At 38.1% G+C, this 20,169-nt stretch overlaps 1 protein-coding gene across 2 annotated transcripts in view; it reads right to left on the minus strand.

The window, feature by feature from the left end:
• Nucleotides 1-20,169, minus strand: part of LOC127631954 (endothelial cell-selective adhesion molecule-like) — a 57,048-nt gene that overhangs the window by 8,840 nt on the left and 28,039 nt on the right. For both annotated transcript variants that reach the window (XM_052110377.1, XM_052110376.1), the window contains exons 2-3: nt 2,433-2,578; nt 196-397 (exon numbers count right to left, since the gene is read on the minus strand). In XM_052110377.1, coding sequence (XP_051966337.1) covers nt 196-397; nt 2,433-2,578 — 348 coding nt within the window. The remainder of the gene's footprint in view (nt 1-195; nt 398-2,432; nt 2,579-20,169) is intronic.

The raw sequence follows: 20,169 nt of genomic DNA on the forward strand, positions 1-20,169 counted from the left end.
GGGACATCCCCAATTAAAGTTAACCAAAATGAATGAATGCTGTGAAATTATTGAACATTGTTAATTCACTATAACTTTTTTTTAATGTTAATTACACAACCTTATTGTAAAGCGCTACCAAAAAAACCTGTAATTGCCATTGTTTAAAGATAATAAGATGTGTTTGATAGCATTAATGAATGATAACTGCTGTACCTTTAACATTGAGGCGCAGTTCCCCAGAAAGGCCTGGAGCTCCAGGGATAATGACATTGCAGAGGTAGCGTCCTGAGTCGGACTCCTGTGTGTTGTTGATGTAGATGGACAGATTAGCAGAGGGCATGGACATGGCAAAACCCGCCCGCTTCCGAAACTCAGTGCTGCCAATGCCAATCTGTCCAGATGAGTAGGAGATGATCTGCAGTGCAAAACACACAGAGATGCGTTAACACTAAACTCAATGTGCAAAACGACATTTACAAAATCAATTAGTGGTGTTTTGTCTGAACAAACAGTCGACTAGTCTGTCTTAAGGATGTATAATTACGCTGGTTTAGGGTCATGACTACCAGAAACTGATCAGACATGTTTCTTAGGGGGTGTTCACAAAGGTCCAAAAAATGACTAGTTGATAAATAAAGTTGAATCTCTTTTGTAACTTTAAAGCCATAATTCACCAAAAAATTAAAATACTATCATCACCTACTTGCCGTAATCTTGTTCCAAACTCATATGACTTTTCTCCGTTTAACACTAAAGGAGATGTTTGGGAGAATGACAGCTTCAGTCACCATTCACTTTCATTGTATTGAAAACAGAAGCAATGAAACTGAATGGTTACTGAGGCAAAAAAATCTCCTTTTGTGTACAATGGAAGAAAGAAAGTCATAGAGTGAGTAAATGATTATAACATTTTTATTTTGAGGTGAACACTCTCTTTAAATCTACAAAAAAAAAATGGTTGTTGGTTGCCCAAACTAGGTAAAGTGGTTTAATGACACATTCAAGCACACTGTGCACATGATCATTAACAAACAGGACTGATGAATGCCAGAAATAATAATAGCCGGTTCATGTGATTAAGGACATTAAAAAGAGAGGCTTCCTGATGACGGAGGTAAACTCATCATAAAGATAATCCCAGATGCAAGTGCAGATGGTCAAGTCAGAATTTGATGCTGATTTTCCATTCATTTTCAATAAACTTGCATGCAACGGGAAACAAGAGAAACTATACAGATTATAAGCACCACAAATATCACTGCAGCAGATGCACACACTGCATGTGAAAACTGGCTTGCATGTACAACCCGTTATCACGCCTTTAGGGTGAATTAGCAGACATTTACATCTAAATCTAAAGCCTTGGGTGATAACAGCTCGAATTAATCCACTTCTCACATGTATTTTCATAGGCAGTCTTTGACCTTTCAAGTTTTCCATACTGTTGACATTAAATCTAAACCCATCTGTTGAGTGAAACTGTGATAGAGGATGTGGATGGGAGGAGGGATTGACGTCTCGTGTTCCTTTAACATATTGCTGTGATGATAACGGATTGTTCTCAGGCATACTTAAAGGCATGTGTGCTTAACTGCTAGGCCATGGCTCTGACAATAAGTCATCTGCTTTGAGGCAAACCTCTGTGGCCTCAGCTTACACTTGAAAATGATGTGATTGTCAACCCCCCTCATACACTTAAATAGATAAAGCTGCACAAATGTCCTCATTGAAATGTTGTCCCAAAAAGACAATATATTAAATAACCATATAATATATATATATATATATATATATATATATATATATATATATATATTTGATAATCAATTCCAGTTAATTAAATAATTCATAAATGAAGCTCATCTCACTTGATTATTATGTGGAACTTGATGGACACACAAAAAATTATTATTGATAACATGAATAAATAAGTCTGGGATTGGTGCAAAAACAGCTGCTTCACATTATATAACACTTTAGTTTAAACTAAAAGACTCAAAACAGTAATTGTTTACAAATATGAATACATGAGCCACATTCAAACCAAATCAGTTGAATTTTATATTAAGCCCAAACAACCTACACTGGACGCAAGCATCACAAAAAAATAAATAATAATAATAATAAATAAATGCTGCAGTTTTAATCAAGACAGCTGTCTAAGCCACTGTCTATGCAGCTGGATCGCCTTCCTTGACACAGTTTTTAGAGAAGGCTATTGTTTTCTGCATGGTGTCTGCTTTTTTCATTGCACAACTATAAGCGGTACAGCCTAATATAGTTTCTCTCTATATATAATCATACCACCCAGCCCTATGTGACAACCATTTACACATACATGCCTTTTGTAACGCAACACAAAAAAAATCAAGCTTTTGTAACTAGAAAGAGATTGTTTCAGTCATAAACTGCTTTTCCCATCTCCTTAGTTCTAATTCAAACTAACTCACTTGTTTGGAGTCATTGGACATGAAGTTCCAGATAACGGTGTTCTTCTCTATAGGAGTGGTGGGGGTGTACCAGGCCTCCAGAACAACCATTTGGCCCATAACTACCTCCATGTCTTTCCGAGGCATCTCCACCCGCTGAGAATCACCTGTAACAGCATAAGAACACAGCCGGGACTTACATTACAGTTTTCTGCGGTTCAGCGGACAAAGCGACAGAGCTTGAATTTAAGGTGACCTGACTGTAAATAATCATAATGGTTATAATCAACATGCACATTTCCAAATCCATCCAAATACTGCACTGTGTACCACAGATAGGAACAGCTACAGCCCATAAGGTCCAAAAACATGACAACATAAACTTGCTCACCCATGTTAGCCAAGTTTACCCAAAAATGAGTCTCAGTCAACATTCACTTTTATTGTATGAAGAGAAAAAAATGCAATGAAAAGTAATGGTTACATCTCCTTTTGTGTTCCATAGAGGTTTGAAACAACATGAGGGTGAGCGAATGATGACAGAACTTTCATGATTGGGTGAACTATCCCTTAAATAGAAGACTAGTAAATATCCTCAAAGTAGCAAAGAGCTGTGAACAATCTAATCCATTCAAGCAATCTTTCTACTGAAAGAAAACTAGCAAAAAACACCATGAGTAGTAATTCATATATACACAATGGCAGGAATCACTCACAGGGCAAAAAGTCTCCTGAACTGCTCAGCTGAAGGTGGATCAAATGATCCCAGCATTCCCAACTGTCCTGGTCTGCCAGTTTGGTGGTGGGTCTCCCGCTCACAGACTCAAAGAGAAATGTGGCGGTCGAGCTCTGCTGAGCTGCACTGCTGCTTTATTCACTTTACTTTCAGAATTAAAGCGAACTCAGCCGGGAGAATTAGAGAGAGCATGACTGATGTAAAGACTCCAGTATCTTGTTTTAGGCTGAATGCAGCACTAATGCTCATGAGACTGCTCCAATTTCTCCCCTTTTTTATTTATGTTGTGGACTCACCCTGTAATCCTCCATCAATCCTCCATCTCAATCTTTGGACACATTCTCTTGGCTCACATGAAACAAGTCGAGCTCAATCGGTCTTAAGGATGATGTAACTGGTGGCTCCTTTCACAAGCACTTTCACCGCTGACTTCTCTTCATTCACATTCTCGCAGAATGAAGTTTAAACCTATCATATTAAAGGATCGGACAGAAAAGAGATCTAACAACCATGTTCCTTCCTACTCATTTCATTTTACAGAGTTATAAGAATAATATTCAAATATTTGTAAGTAATCTATCTATCTATCTATCTATCTATCTATCTATCTATCTATCTATCTATCTATCTATCTATCTATCTATCTATCTATCTATCAAGCAAACACATTTAATTTTTATAATTTAATCAGCATTTAATACGTTTATGTATTTTGATAACATTTTATTTACTAATGAAAACAGGTAACGTGAGACACATTCTTCTCACGAAATACAGTTTGATGTACAGTAGCTAAAGATCTCCACTACACTATACAGAGGAAAAAGGGAGGAGTATTAAATACAAAAACTTGTGAAAAGTTCACCCACAAAAATTTATTAATGCACCCTAATTATGTTCCAACCCCATACAACATTCTTTCTTTGTTGGAACACAGAGATGTTAGTCAGAATGACAGCCTCATACACCATTCACTTTCATTTAATCTTTTTTCCATACCATAAAAGTGAAGAGATAAAAAAGAGAGGGAAAAAGTAGTACAGGTTTGCAACAACATGGGGATGAGTTGAATTTTGAGCTGAATTTTATGGGACCCTTTTAAGCATCCCATTTGACCAGTTGTCCAATTTTACCTGTAATCACACAAAACATTTAACATTTTATAATTAGACAATATACCTACAAATTGAATGACTATGTAGAGTTGTAGCACAAAACGTATATGCAATGCTTTTCAATTGATAATAAAAAACAATAAAACTCAAAGGGAAAATTAACAAATGATCTATGCTAATAAAGTCATATGTACAGTATCACTACCCAGTCACTGAACATAATCCAAGAGAACCGAGGGCAAATACCATTTACATTTACATTTATGCATTTGGCAGACGCTTTTATCCAAAGCGACTTACAGTGCACTTATTACAGGGACAATCCCCCCGGTGCAACCTGGAGTTAAGTACCTTGCTCAAGGACACAATGGTGGTGGCTTTGGGGATCGAACCAGCGACCTTCTGATTACCAGATTACCAGTTATGTGCTTTAGACCACTACACCACCACCACTCCTGTGATGACCTGACCATAAAGTTTAAAAACTGTAAACTACCAGCAGAAGAGCACAATGCCGATGTGTGGCAACTCTCAGCAACTGACTCTGTGTGCTCAGGTTTATCCCTCATATTTCTGAGCCAATGTAGTTGTTTATTAAATCAAGGAAAATCTTCCCTAATCCTTGGCCCTCGATCCATCTGCGCGGCTCCAGACAGATGCATGCACCGATAAGGTGGGGAGCCTGACATGGACACCTCGGTTTGAGGAATTCAATGAGAACAAACATGCATTGGAATTTATTATTTCCAAAAATAAAGTACACAATAATATTTAGGTAGTCAGCAGGGCACATATGGATAGGACCTACTGTATCAAAGCAAAGCTTGTGGCAGATGGAAAATATTTGCTCATGAATTCAAAATGTAATCTAATAAGATCACTCAAGTATGGGTTGTTGCAGTTACAGAGGATCACCTATTGAGGGCAGCAAAATACTGCCAGGCAGGAGAGGACCAGTATTGAAAATAACAGATTTAACCCTTCCGTGCTGTTGCGGATGATTTTGATCCATTTTAGACTTTAACATGGATCTACTCCATCTTTACGCCAATTTGTCAGCCTTACTGACATCCTCCACAGATGTGATTTGAACATGGCAATGTAAAAAGCTTTCACTGTCATCATGTCTCACACACAACTAGTCCCAAACAGCAAAGTATGAGCTCTTGAGCTGTGATTTGTCATGTAAGGTTAATTTGACCTTGTAACATCTACACAGGATCTTCACTGATAACAGCAAGGAATGGTTAACTGAGTATTTATTTATGTCATGACCATCATGAGCATTCAAGGGAGTCAGAATCGCAGATCCTACATATAAATAAAATACATACTCCTCTCTCTCGCTGTTGCTTGTTTGCTAGTGATCACCCCTCAATAGGTTAATTGGTGCCATATGTTGCCGACCCCTAATCTAAAGGCTCATTGTCAGATAACACACTGCAGGTGGGGACTGAAAACTCACAATGCATCCAAGGTGCTCGAAAACAGCCAAGCAGCTTTTATGAAATGCCTGGATAAAATACCTTCCTGAAAGAAAAACCCTGAGCCTAAGTGTTGACAGAAGCCCACTCTTATTAAACAGAGAGCCACTGTCTCATAATCTCCTCTTTTGCTTGTCTCTGGCTCACCAGGGTCTTCTGATAAAGCTTTAGCTCAACTGATCTGAGCCAGCCTTTAAAATACCTGCTAATCTTGGGCAGATGCACATCACAAAGCACTTAGCTGAGATATATGCGATGCTGGTGTAACCGGTCCTGCTCAACCAGCTCCAAACGGGATTCGAACCAGCATCTCCAGCATGGGAGGCGGGTAGATACACTAATGAGGAGGCTAAAGGCTACATCCTCTAGTGTCAGTTGCTAGTGCACCTCTTGAGGCCAGGGGAGTGAGGTTTACACACACTACAGCTATCACGTACAAGCTGGCTCCCGTTACACTCACCCCCCTCAATCCTCACTCCTATCCAGGTCACGGCACCATTGTAACCAGTCCTGTTTGACCCGCTCCAAGCGAGTTTCAAGCCCGGCTTTTCAGGCATGGGAGATGGGCGCACTAAAGAGGAAGTTAAAGGCTACAGCCTCTAGCGTTAGTCGCTAGTGCGCCTCTTGAGGCCAGGTTTACACATACCGCACAGCTATCACAAACAGCTGGCTCCCTTTACACTGGGCATGATCAACCCTCTCCATCTCATTTTAGATGTTGCAGCTATTGTTGAGGAAATGCAGGGTTAATTATAGGAGGGTTTACCTTGAGTGCTGAGAGCAGGGTCAGCAGTATATGGTGAGTTAAGTTTGCAAGGGTAAGGGCTGATATGGGGAAATATGGATGCCCATTCTTTTGAAAGAGGAATTTGTAGGTTAAGCAAGAGCTTTCTGGCAGATGGCAATTGAAAAATGATAAGCATTCTGGGATGGCATCTTTAAATAGCATTACATAAATTTAACTCTGATGCCATTTTAAGCAATTTTCAGTGTTTTTTCACATGAAAGGGCCTCTTAATCCCTTCAAGTTTAGATCGATGCATCATGCATGTATGGTCACAGACCCTTGACCAAACATGGGAGCTCTTTTCCAAAACCTATTGATCTTGCTTGATTTGGTCCAAAACAGGGGCTAAAATAGTTACAATGTTGTATTTTCTTCATGGTTCGGTTTGCTTTAACAAGGGTATATTTGAAAATGGACCCAAACTGTAAAATTTACATTGTGGTTATTTTTATTTACATTTATGCATTTGGCAGATGCTTTTATCCAAAGCGACTTACAGTGCACTTATATACAGGGACAATCCCCCAGAGCAACCTGGAGTTAAGTGCCTTGCTCAAGGACACAATGGTGGTGGTTGTGGGGATCGAATCAGTGACCTTCTGAATACCAGTTGCAATCTGTCATTAGTTGCTTTTGCATTATCTGGATTGAAAATGTACCTGCTTTCACAGTCAACGAGCTCATTCTCTCTCCCTCCCATGCCTGCACACAAACACACACACTTGCTCACACACAAACACAGAAAGAGTGAAGCCACATTTATACTTATTTCTGCCACTATCTAAAAGAGAGACGCAATCGTGACCTACTGGTTCCGAAACAAAAGCTCCAAAAGAGCAAGGTGTACAATTCATGGAGTAACATACCTTGTGAAAGTGTGTGATTGTGTATTTATCCCCTCAAGGCTTTCTGTAGAATGTGCAGGTCAATTTGCAGCTTTCAGTTAGTAAAGAAATGACGTTCAACAAAAACAGACTGTTGTGACTCTACTTTCTGGTTTTCATTAGTCATTTTAGTTTAGAAAAATGCTTGATGACAGAATCATATTGTAAAGGGATTAATGGGAAAGGAGAAGGTGAGAACAATATAACTAATGACAATATAAATAATAGTTTAATATAAAAACTGAAACAAAAAGACAAACACACAAAGGTGTCGGACAGCTGTCCGTAAATCTCTCTCTCGCACTGCAGCTTCCAGTCGGCCTTTATCCCTCTATGAGGCTTGATTAGCCTAATTAGGGGCCGGGTGTGTGAAATCACAACCCGGCCCTGCCCTCCGCCCTGTCACACATATAATTTGTGATGATATGCAGCTGAGTGCGATGAAAACGTTTAGATAAGCTTGACATCTTGTCAGATCTTCAGTAAAAGTAGAAGCTCATTGGTCACGACAAGAACACAACTGCTGGCAGACGCCAATGCACATTTAGTAACCCTCTGCCTGGCCACCAATACGTTGACAAAGCTCAAACTTTAAAATTGTAACAAAATGTGTCTTGGACTAATCCAATTCAATTCAAATTCCAAATCATGAGGTGAGTTCATTCTGAAGTCTTGAATTTTGCACAACGCTGCTCTGAAGGCAGCTTACAAGGTTTTGGAACTGCTATTATTGCTGTTCAGTTTACCTCCTCTCCTCCTCTCAGCTGTACACAACTTTCTCTCTCTCTCTTTGATGCACACATTCTACTATAATAACAAATATTAATCTGAAAAATAATTCATTGTACAACAGAGGCTATATATTTTGCCTTGATATTATAGGAGAATCTAAAACAGAATGACTACAGGGCGTGAGAAAAACGTATCGGCCAAAAATATGGTCTTTATCAATGGAAACATTTTTTGCTCTCAGTCGCCACGACCCAAGCAGTCAGCTGACCTTTTAAAAAAAAGTGGCAACAGAAATAATACCTTGATGTATATAGAGTTAATAGACTCTACAAGTTCAATCAATAGCTGATCATAAATACACTGGTAGATACCATGGTGCTGGCATATATATATAGATTTTCAATAAAGAAAAAAATTGGGGGGCATTACATGCTGCCTTGCTTTGAATGATCTGCGCTGAACAAGGATCATTATATTTGTTTACATGTCTGACTGCTCTTGGATTGGCGCAGATGCGTTTTTTTGATTGGTGTGGTGGCCTGGGAGTGCGCTATAAATCTAAAGAGCGTTGCATAGACGGCGGAGAGCATCAGTCAGCCTGAATATGACAGTCCTGAAGGGCTATCCATCTCTGCCACTCAAGCCTGCGGGAAGAAAATTATGCCGTTCCACAAAGCTACTCTCTCCATAGCCTCCGGCATATGGACACAATCTCCTCCTACAAATCTGTGCAGAAAATATTAATCCATGCAACAGGCAGATGGACTGGGCTTAAATTATGTATAGAGCAAGAGCTCAATAAGAATTACTCTGCTAGTCTAGCAGTAAGTCTTACACTAGAATGTCGCTTTGAAGACAAGTATTGCAATATTTTACCTCACAATACTATATCAATATTCTAATGATGAAAAAATATTTTTAGTTCGACTTTTCACACCAAACATATTGTGCCATTAGATCAACGAATGCTCAATTATTTCTATTCAACCAAAATGCAAACTCTAATCAAGCTTAGAATATGTCAACTTGTTCTAATTTGCACGGATATAGCCAGAGAAAGCAGGGATTTCATGAAATGGTGAATATGCTGGAACCAAGCTACACTATTCAATTTATTTATTTTTTACTGACACTGAAGAGCCGTCGCTCACAACTACAATGGCTTTACAATGAGCACATGTACTGTACATGCACAGATACATACATACATCTTTTATGCTTAATAAGCCAACAATGTGTGTGGTCATGTAAATGCCTTAAACTGCTTTCCTTTATTGAGGTAAGGTCATAAAATGTTTTAGCAAAAAAACAGTGAGCAAAAGAATACTTTTTTTGCCCATTATACCAAATTTTGCTGCATGTAAACACCTTTACTGGTGTTTAATGTGCAATTGTTGTGCGCATGCTTGTTTACATGTTGATGTCAAAACCAGACAGTAACCCAATGATTCAAATATAATGTATAAGTGATCAGATTTTTTGAATAAGCTGATTTTTGCCAGTACCTATGTTTCTATCCAAGTTGCGAATTTACGTGAAAAATCTGAATATCAGTGCACAGAAAAAACAATGTTTGCTAGAGTTCAGTGGCAGATGTCTTATGTCTGGGAGTGAAAATGTGTCAGATAGAACCTTTCCCACTGCAGGAAGGAACTAAAGCCCGTTTTAGGTATTTTTACCCGGAAATAGTACTTTTCGGTCATTTTCGCACATGAGGAACTATAGCACCTCTTCACCGTTTAGAAGGACTTTAGACAGACTCTTTAGCTTCTACTTCTTGTAGCTGCTAGGAACTTCTACCCCAGAAGTGGGACTGCGGGAGGTGCTTATGCATATGACGCATAAAGCAATGGGAAACGCGAAGAGTCGGCAGCCGCCATGAGTAAACAAACTTGTAGCTGCTAGCCTGCTACTCAGAGAATTGCGCTAATTTTACAATTCCCTTAACAGAAATAACATAAAACCAACAAAGCATCCAAAGAGTATCGCCTTTTTCAACTACACAGATTTTTTTCCTGGGATAACGGACATAAATTATAAGTGTTGATAAATAGGTTTATAGTGCATTTCCAACATGTTTTCATGTTCATGATTTCTGTGCTGCATCATTAAAATAGGCACCTCATCTCTCCTCTTACTAAGGCTTCAGGGACACGGCACGCACGGCTTACATGCCCAGTGTAAAGACTGTAACCTGAAGCCACAGGCTGCACCCAAAATCTGGAAAATGGTGCCTCCGGAGGCTGTATAAGGAAGGATGAAAATAAAGTGCTTTTCAAATGGTTCTGAGAACAGTTTACTTTCCATTCATTCAAGAACTCTGTTGGATAAGCCATTAAATTATTAGGCAGTAAGGTAGCTGCCAACGTTTTCAGATGCAGCAACAGTTTGTGTCCTCCATTGGTGCAATCACTCATGAAAATAACGTTAGAAGAAAAATGGTTGACACTAGATGACGTCCCTAAGGGGGTTACTTTGTGTGTGCGAATATAAAAGGGAAAAGTCTCCTTTGGTGTGCCGTTCATTTTAAGTTCTCATCTAGAAAATTACTAAGGGAAAAGTACCAGGTACTGGTTTTAAACTGCAATGCATTAAACAAAAAGAATAACAGTATTATAGTATCGCGGCTCAGATTTAGATATAAAACGGCATTATAATACCGCCAATATAGCATCACCAAGTTCCTGCTGATTTTCACACATTGTTATATGACTTCACAATTCTGCTGCTCATTAGATTCTGGTGAAGACAGTATAGCAGATCATAACTCACTCTGTCCTCTCCAACAAGGTATATGACAGGATGTGATTCACACAGGTAGGATAAGGGCAGGAGTCACAGAGGACCTTTAATGGACATAAAAATTATCAGGGGATTTGAAGCTGCATGTTGCCTCAGGTTCTGAAGATAAGGATGTTTGGAAAGCAGTTTACCCATCTTTTCTGTAGAAGATGGAGTGTGCTGGAGTTATCTACAATTTTTTTGACACAGTAAACTGTTGTACTTGCTAATGCTGGGTTTGTTTGCTTTGGCCCTGTATGTTTAAAGAAATCTGAAAGCTTTGAATCATAAGCATGCAGTCTGATGAAGGTTTGGAAGCAGATCAAAGAAGAAAGGATTTTGTACGGACCATAACCGTTATTTTGCTGATATACATACTTAGATTTTCATAACAATAAGGGGGGAAATGTAAAGCACGGATAAAAATTCTTATCAACAAATACAAATAGAAGATAATAACCCCAGTAAAGCACTTTTTGTTATTTTTGAGTGTATAAGGATCACTATGCTTCCAGTAATTAAACTGGCTTTATAACACACCAGCACCCCCTTCTCTGTGCATGCTCCTATCAAATGGCTATCATCTAATCGTAGACAGGTCTGCGGAGTTCAGCTCTTGAGTGAGCTGTCTGGATTAAAAAAAACACAAAAAGAAAATCTAAACTAAATCACAGAGACCTTATTGGACAGACCATCCTAGATTCATGGGCTCTGGGATATTAAGACATCAGTGAGAGGAATAGATGTCTTTTCATCTCTTGGATGTATCATTTCCTGGGAGATCGGAGAGCTGCTATGGCAACTCAGAAATGATATCATCTTTGAAATATTCACTGGGAGGTTAATTAGGCCATTCCCTACAATTTACTCTGCATGTTTTCACACATGGCTTTCTGTAAAGTACAAATTAAAGAAATCCTCTTAAGAACAGGAAACACTCACTGGCTAACTTATACTGCATGCAGAAGAAAATTCATCCAGATCACCATTGTCCATCAGCCTAACAATGGTGAATTTTGGTTCCACCCAAGGTTCTCTAACCTGTTTTTCCTCGTCTTTGGCTTTCTCACTGATTGTTGTAAGGCACTATTCTTTGTAAAGTTGCTTTGGAACAATATGAATTGTGGAAGAAAATTTTTTTCAATACATATATATAGATATTTCTTTTTAATAACATAAAAACTGATGGTACATAAAAAAAAAAAAAGAATTTATAAAGAAATTGTGCAAAACCACAAGATGCTAGGGCATTCTGAGAGTTTTTAGTGTGCAGCTATTCACATTAAATATGATATAGTCAACATACTGTTATTCTACAAACTTATTTAAGGGTTTTTTTAAAATCCTTAAACCAAGACTACATTTCTGTCTGTGTCTGTCTGTCTGTCTGTCTGACAAGGCTTTGTCAAGCCAACATTAAAAATTGTCATCACAAAATGTACCTATATATTTTTTATATGAATTTTACCTGTTAATTTTTACATCAGCAACTTTCATATGACAACCAACTCAAACACAGGCAAGTTACATCAAATCTGTGTTGCTGAATCTATTTTATCACCACCTGAAAAAAGATGAAGGAATAAGAGTGAAAGAGAGTCTATGCAGAGTCCCTAAATACACATGATAAGTCACAACTGTGCCAAGGGAGGCAATGCATGTTTGACATAGGACTCATAAACAAAAATAAATGGCTTGATCTGACCTAGAAGAGAAAGAAAGCCATTGGGAACTGGGATGAATGAGAGAGATCTGTCCTAAATCTCACAGGGCTGCCCCGTACAGCTGGGGGACAGAGTGGACCCAGTGCTGAGGCTCAGGTGTTGCACACTGTTGCCAAGCAAGAACTGAAGAACTCAAAGCCAGCATGCAAAAACATAGAGCATATCGCCATATAACTTCATATGGCCAAGTCCCAAACCAGGGGCACCCAGAACAGGGGGGCCTTTAGCCTACACCTCAACTGAACTTCGGCTGACATAAAAATATGCGCACTTCTAGTGCACGCATTAAAACAAGTATTGCCTGGGAATTGACTGAATAGAAGTGACTACTAGCTGCTTTATGACATTGCTTTGCTGTCCTTGATAGAAATTCATTATCAAACTGATGTCTCGCTCAACCAATCAACAGGTCAGGCTTCAACGAACCTAAACAAGTGGTGGGTGCTTAAGAAGCACGTCTGTGTAGACTTCGAAATCTTAAAACATTTTTTTCAAACTAATGCTTTGAAGTATGTATCAAACTGGCCAAATCATGTGATTTCATCAGCAAGTGTCGCTCACCAGAATGAATGGTGTTACAGGTCCTTCAGGACAGTGACTTGTTTGCCAAATCAACTGGATCACCTGCTTCAGAGATCAGAAAAGTCTTGATATAGACAACATTACCTCAAACAGTATCACACTTAACTCAAAGGAACAATAATCTCACCAGGATAACTTTAAAACACACCATAAAACAACATAATTAACATTAAATGGAACTTGAAACATAACTATAACCCCCAATAACTTTGAAATGTTAATTAATAACACCCCCAAACAGTCTGCAAAACCTGCACAGATGTTCCTTATTAATTATGCAATGACAACAGCCAACAGAAAGTCCTTAAGCATAAACAACTAACAGACGTTAAAGTATATTCCTGGTAAGGACTATAATTCAAAGTAGTTTTAGCATCGGATATTAATTCTAATAGGAAAATGTGTCATTTTGCCCCTTTGCACCAAGAAAAGTGAAACAATGCAGAGGTCTGATCGATCAGTCTAACCACTGATCTACAAAAGCCCCAGAACCTGAATAAAAAAAGATGAAAGAATGTGGATGAGGGCACACTGGTTATTTGTCATTGCAATTCTACATTGTTTGTAGATGCTTGATGAACCATAAGGAGATGTTCTGGTATACACAAGTCCAGATGTTTATGTAAGTAGTTATAACTTGCATTATATGACTTATATGATATTATAGTCGTAGAATGAGCATATTCTGTTTGCACAATGTTATCAAGCTTATCAAGTAAAATAACTGTGTTTTAAAACCTATGTGGGTTTCCGGCACATTACGTTGTTGTTTAATTGCTTTATTTTCTATATAATGACGATGCAACGCTGTAGTATCATAATCTTTGTGAGTATGACACCTATGGGATAGCTTAGCCCCATTTGAGTGGAAATGAAGGATGAGAGTCATCTGTTTGGGACATCAGTGCCGGAATGAGCTTTGAAGTGGGGGGGCAGCTAACTGGGCTTTTTGTGACATCATCACAACAATATTCCGCAGTCAACATGGTCAATTTATCAAATAAATAATTATATAAAAAAATGGCCAATTTATACCAAACCAGCTTCCAAGATTGTCAAAATCCACAGTGCCTGATTAGTTATTTAACAACATACACAGTTTGAAATCTAATGTAATCAAACTATAGAGCTGCAAATCTGCTTTTGCAATGACACAGAGAGAGACTCACTATACACTTGTCATTATATTCACAGTTCCTTTGATGAGGCAGCCGTCTTTCCGTTTCAGATACTTCTGGAACACTGTATTGGTGGTTCAACTGTGTCTATTAAATCGTTATGTGTCTATTAAATCGTTTGATAGTCTGTTATTGTTTGTGTCTGCTTTCAACAACATTACACAAGCACAATATGCCCTGTGTTTTTAAAGCAGCATATAGCATTCAACATTGTGTGACTTTTAGAGGTTAGAGATAAAGTTATTTCCTCATCCCCAATTATAGGATACAAAGCAATATTTGTTCATTATCCTACTTTGTCTAATTCTGCTGACTTTAAGACTGATCTTCAAAATTAATCTTGTCTTACTGTGAATTAAGCCAAATTTCCCTCTTGATAGATGAATAACGTGAAACCAAAGTTTGGAACTATGCCAAAAAAACTCCTGCTTATTTCTGAGTTCATCTCCAGGCCAAGTATTATTTATTCAATGACACGGAAAATGTTTGGTATGAATTTTTTCCTAAAAAGACACAAAGGACACCTCACTAGGCTGGTTCACTATAACTGATATCCCTGTGAAGCCATATCTTAACATATCATAACGATTTGCATCATTGACTGAAGCCATTTGTATGACCTGATCATGTGTATCATTTTCAGACTGTATTTAAAGTCCTGAAGTGACTCAGATAGCAGGCCATTAGCTCAGTGAGTTGACATCAGTATTAAAACTTAAACACATCTGAAAGAGAAGTTTCAATGCAGTTTTAGAATATAATTCCCCCCCCCCCCCCCACATTTTTCATGCGATAAAGCAGGGTGATCACATTACTATTCCTAGATATTTGTAAGTTAAATTTACATGTACATTTTTGTACATATAGATAGATTAGACAATGAAATATACAATATAACTGTATTCACAACATCTTAAACATAAGGGTTTTTATAAATCTACAACTTTAGAGACAACTTTTTTTGACTGGTTTTCTCAAGAGCCTTTACAAACATACCGCTGCTGGTGAAAGAGTTCAATCCTCAGACACAATCCCATTGTGGGACTCAAATAAATGAATCAGTTAATCAAATGTAAAAGGGTTTACATTTCAGAGGCTTTCAATATGTTGATATTGTACATTTTGGTGTCTATGCAAACATAGAGAATTGTACGTGTGATATAACCAAACTTTACGTGCACATACAAAAGAATAATAAGTGAAATTTGCTGCGTTTTGATGATAAACCATTAGGAAATTCCTTGTAATATGAATGACTCTGTACCTTGCAGTTATATATAAAAAGAAAAAGCAAAGTATATAAAAATGACACACTACATTGGCCTGTAGACAGTACAATAAAGAGTGAATATAACTGTGTCCCTGAGTAGTTCTGAGAAAAACAATAATATTTTTGACTTTTTTGTGGTCTTGGGGGGTGGGCACCAGCAACAGATTGGGGCAGGTTTGACCTGAATTAGCACTCATTAAAGAACTCTTTGGCTTGGGGACTGTTGAACCAGACTGCATCATCACGTGTGAGTAATGTTTACAGACACTAAGTGTGATTATAAGGTTAATGGATATAATCCTCTTAAAATGTGATGTGTCTGTATTGTGTGTGTGTGTGTGTATTTATGTCCCGTCCCCAAACAATTGGCCCTATCAACATGTTCTACAATAACAATACTACTTACGATAGGGGCTGTAGCTAGTGGAGTGAAAGGTGGTAAAGATTCTATTGGCCTAAAGATCCAGGGGGGCCCACAACTAATACGAAACAAAAAATGTTAATAGGTTTGGGCCCCAGAGCAATATATTGTTAGGGGGCCCAGAATTCCTTGCTATGGCCCTGCTTACAATACAACATATTTATATGCTTTTTTAAATAAAATAACCATTGTGTAGTTTTGAATGTCCTCAAAACTACAAATTGTAATAAAAACGAATCAGCCAGGAATTAGACCAATTTAAGTAATACAGACCATCCTATCTATAACTTCCTATCTACGTTGGACGTTAGCGGCGCGATGCATTGCGTCATATTAAGAGCAAATATCTCCCATAATAAACATTGATGCTTTTCACACTAGACATGAGTGTCGAGTCGCGACAATCTAACAGTTTACGGACACCTCGCTCTATTTCTGATGCGCAGCGTTTACCGATACAACGCACGTCATCTTTTAAGAACATTCGCTTCTGCTTGACGCTATAGTGCAACATTTTGAAAATAAAAACATAGACTAATGATCAATTTAACAAGGTAGGACTATTGTTAACAAATTAGTAAAAGCATTTAGATCTGCTAAAGTCAGTATATTTGACAGTATCAACCCACATAAGAAAACAATGGCAAACTATTGTAGAACTGTCTTTTTACATTAAATATATTTAAAACGGAAAAAAATTCAAATGTAAAAGATAAAACTCTTCCTTTTTCTCTGTTATCCTCCCATTCACTGAAGGGAAAATTAGCCTTTCCTTGTCCTGCACATATTGTGAATTTGTGCAGGAGCCAGAGACTTGTGCAGATGATCATCGGAAAATGGTAAACAAACTGATTTGTTGATGTTCGGGATAGAGAATGCTGACACTCAGCTGTATATCCAAACACAGTCAGGATATATGCAGGTTCAGTGGTGCTTCACGTTATCTTGTAATGAGCACAACAGACTCTGAACTGCTATGTATGTAAAAGCTATGCATTTCAGCTGAAATAACTATGCTAACAACTGCTATGACGTGTATTTTAAAGTCTGTAGATTTGACTACACCCCGCAGCTAACCAGTTTGCATGAACACAAGACACTATAATACTGTATATGCTCACCTAAAATGTGCATGTTTTGGAGAAGAGTGTAACTGAAGAACACCCAGTTGATTATTAACATGCGTGCCGGACCGCGCTTTCTGGCCCTCTCATCACATTAAATTCACTCTCAAAACTCAACTAAATCATATATGATTTTGCAGTGGGGCAGAAAACACTGGTATGAGAACAAAGGCAAAAGAGTTAATCTAAAAATTGTATTCAGCAACTTGCAGTACAATAATCGCAGAAAAGTCCCCCTGGAGCAAACCTGAGGTTAAGTGCTTCGCTCACGGACAGAACAGTGATGTGCTTCCTCAAGAACTCTATAATATATGTTTACATGTTGTCTGCACCTGGGAACAAACCTGGGACCAAATTCTACCATGTGTAGAATATAAAATGGTCTGGATATTGGTCAGTATGAATGGCTTTTGATACTTTGATGAGCTCATTCAAACGTATTAATGGCTGCTGTGAAATTTTAAGATCAGTTATGTAAAAACTATGTAATGACTATAGTAGCAATATATTAATAATAACAACAAGTAATTAAGCTGCAAACTGTTAATTTCTTCACAATTTATTAAAGTAAATCAATAATGACATGGAACACCTGTTTCTGTGTACATGCTTACCCAAGTAAAAGGAATTATCCTGCATTGTGCTGAAACACAGAGCCAGCTATTCACAATTCAAGAATACTTATTCACTGAATGCAACACTGTCTCAAAGTGGAGGTATTATCTGAGCACTGCAGGTGTTCTCTCTCTGACGCAGAATGACATCAAGGCCATCAGAGACAGCTCCCTTCAGACTGGCCGAGCAAAATGAGTTTTGATTCAAAGCTGAACATGCCATAGGTTTGTATGTCCTGCAATAGACCTTGAAGGAAAAAGGCATATTCATTTGGAAACAAAAAACAAACCAAAAAAGACTGTGAGGGATGAAAGTACCATCCGTTCAATGTCGTTCTGTTTTAAAGGGATAGTTCACCCAAAATTTAAAAAGGAGAATTTTTTATGAAAATGACTCTCTTCCATGGAACACAAAAGGAGATGTTAGGCAGAATGTTAGAGACTGACACCCTCAAGCCGTTGCGGGTAGGACAAGGCGCAGGTATCGCACACAGGACGCATTGATGCATTGCAGTCCAAAGTTATGTATCTAGTGACCACACACACAAAAGTTATAAAGATTTTTGTGCTTATATTTGAACTTATTTATTTTTGCACTTTTTCACATGCAGGATTAGTGATCAACCAATACAGGTTTTTTAATGGCCGATGCCAATATCCAGTAAGCAGAATGGCCGATAAGCCAATACAATGACGATGTATCAAACAATTTAGTAAATAATATAAACATAAAATTGCTAAAAAATAAAAAAAAAACTCTTATTTAGCACCATATTTACACAATTGCACACTAAATTTTAACTTACAATAATATGAAATATAAAAATATAAAATAATATTGTATTTACAATGGTAGATAGCAGTTTTTTCTGATTTCTGTTTAGTCATCAAATCTTAGTAATTTATTTGCACATGAAGTAATTGTTAATATATTACGAAGAAGGAAATAACAGTACAAACAGTAGTCCGGAAACATGGGTGGCATGTGTGCATAACAATCGCATTTTCAAAAAAAATACATAATCAAACCAATTGTACATACAGAGCACAGTGAATAAGACATTTCCTTACAGCACATGTGAAGGGCTTTTACTTTGCAGTTGCGCTCATGCGGATACAGCACGAGCAGCAATCTCCTGACATTTAATCGGCCTGGATCACCCTCTTGGATTGTCATGGAGTGACCATCATAATTTGTGAATCAGAGGAACATTTGATCCTGAAGTTTTGATTCTTGCTGATAGAATTTACACTTCAGAGGAAGATTAGATGAGCGCTCGACGGGAATAAAATGCTGGATTTTCGTGAGGTACACAGATTACATCTGTTTAAACAAGATATGCACATATTTGCAGATGGTAGAGTAAATTATATTAGTTTTATTGATGACAATACAGTTATATGTTACAGGGAACTGTTGAGGAGAGAGAGAGGAAGGAGGATTATAAATAAGATAAATAAATAAAGTATATTCAATGTAGGGATGCAGCGTTGTGTGTTTTTGATGTTAGATTACCATCTGAGAAAGAAACAAACACGGTAACCGGCGATTTGCGTTCACAAAACGAATCCGTTTAGACCATGTTTATATTTTCGCAGGACTTTGATGGCGTTCTCATCAGAGCGCTTGAGAAGTGGTTCATCTTCACACACTCTCAAGAGAGCTGCTCTTCGTCAGTAGTGCTCTACGTCAGTGGTGCGGTTCCCTGAGATGATTGGAGTTCAACTGAATGAGACACAAGTGCTTTTTCCTCCGCGCTCACTGGCGAGTGAAATGTTAAAATGTACTTGCCAGTGGCTAATAACAGACGTTTTAGGTCGCATAGTGCAAAATTTACTATAGAAAATATATTTTAATTGACTACTACTAACAGAAACACCTGTTGTATTACTATACATGTTTGGGTGGGTGGGGACAAAAAGTAAACAGGACTTACGGTGCTGCCATCTTGACATGCGTTCCGGGATGCTTTCGCTTCAAGGCAAAATGTACATGTTCATGGCGGTTGTATGGCTGTGATAAGCCATTTCCAATTTGCATTTTTTTAGCACCACATCGTTGGGTCTCCGGCTAAAATACTCCCACGCTTTAGATCACCATGGGCAAGTTTTTTTAGCTGCAGTTTGTTTTTCGGGGAATCCATGCTTAAACTGGGTGATGCCATTTTAATTATTCCATTGCGACGCACCGACGCATGTTATGCAAATCAACGTATTTCTGTAATTGATGACGTCGATGAATCGTCCTAGCCCTAAACCAGAGTGCTTCCAAAATGGATAAATGTTGATTATTGTGGGTGTGCAACATGTAGTTCACTGCATTAAA

Source organism: Xyrauchen texanus, chromosome 38 (genome assembly GCF_025860055.1).
Source record: "Xyrauchen texanus isolate HMW12.3.18 chromosome 38, RBS_HiC_50CHRs, whole genome shotgun sequence".
Lineage (NCBI taxonomy): Eukaryota > Metazoa > Chordata > Actinopteri > Cypriniformes > Catostomidae > Xyrauchen > Xyrauchen texanus.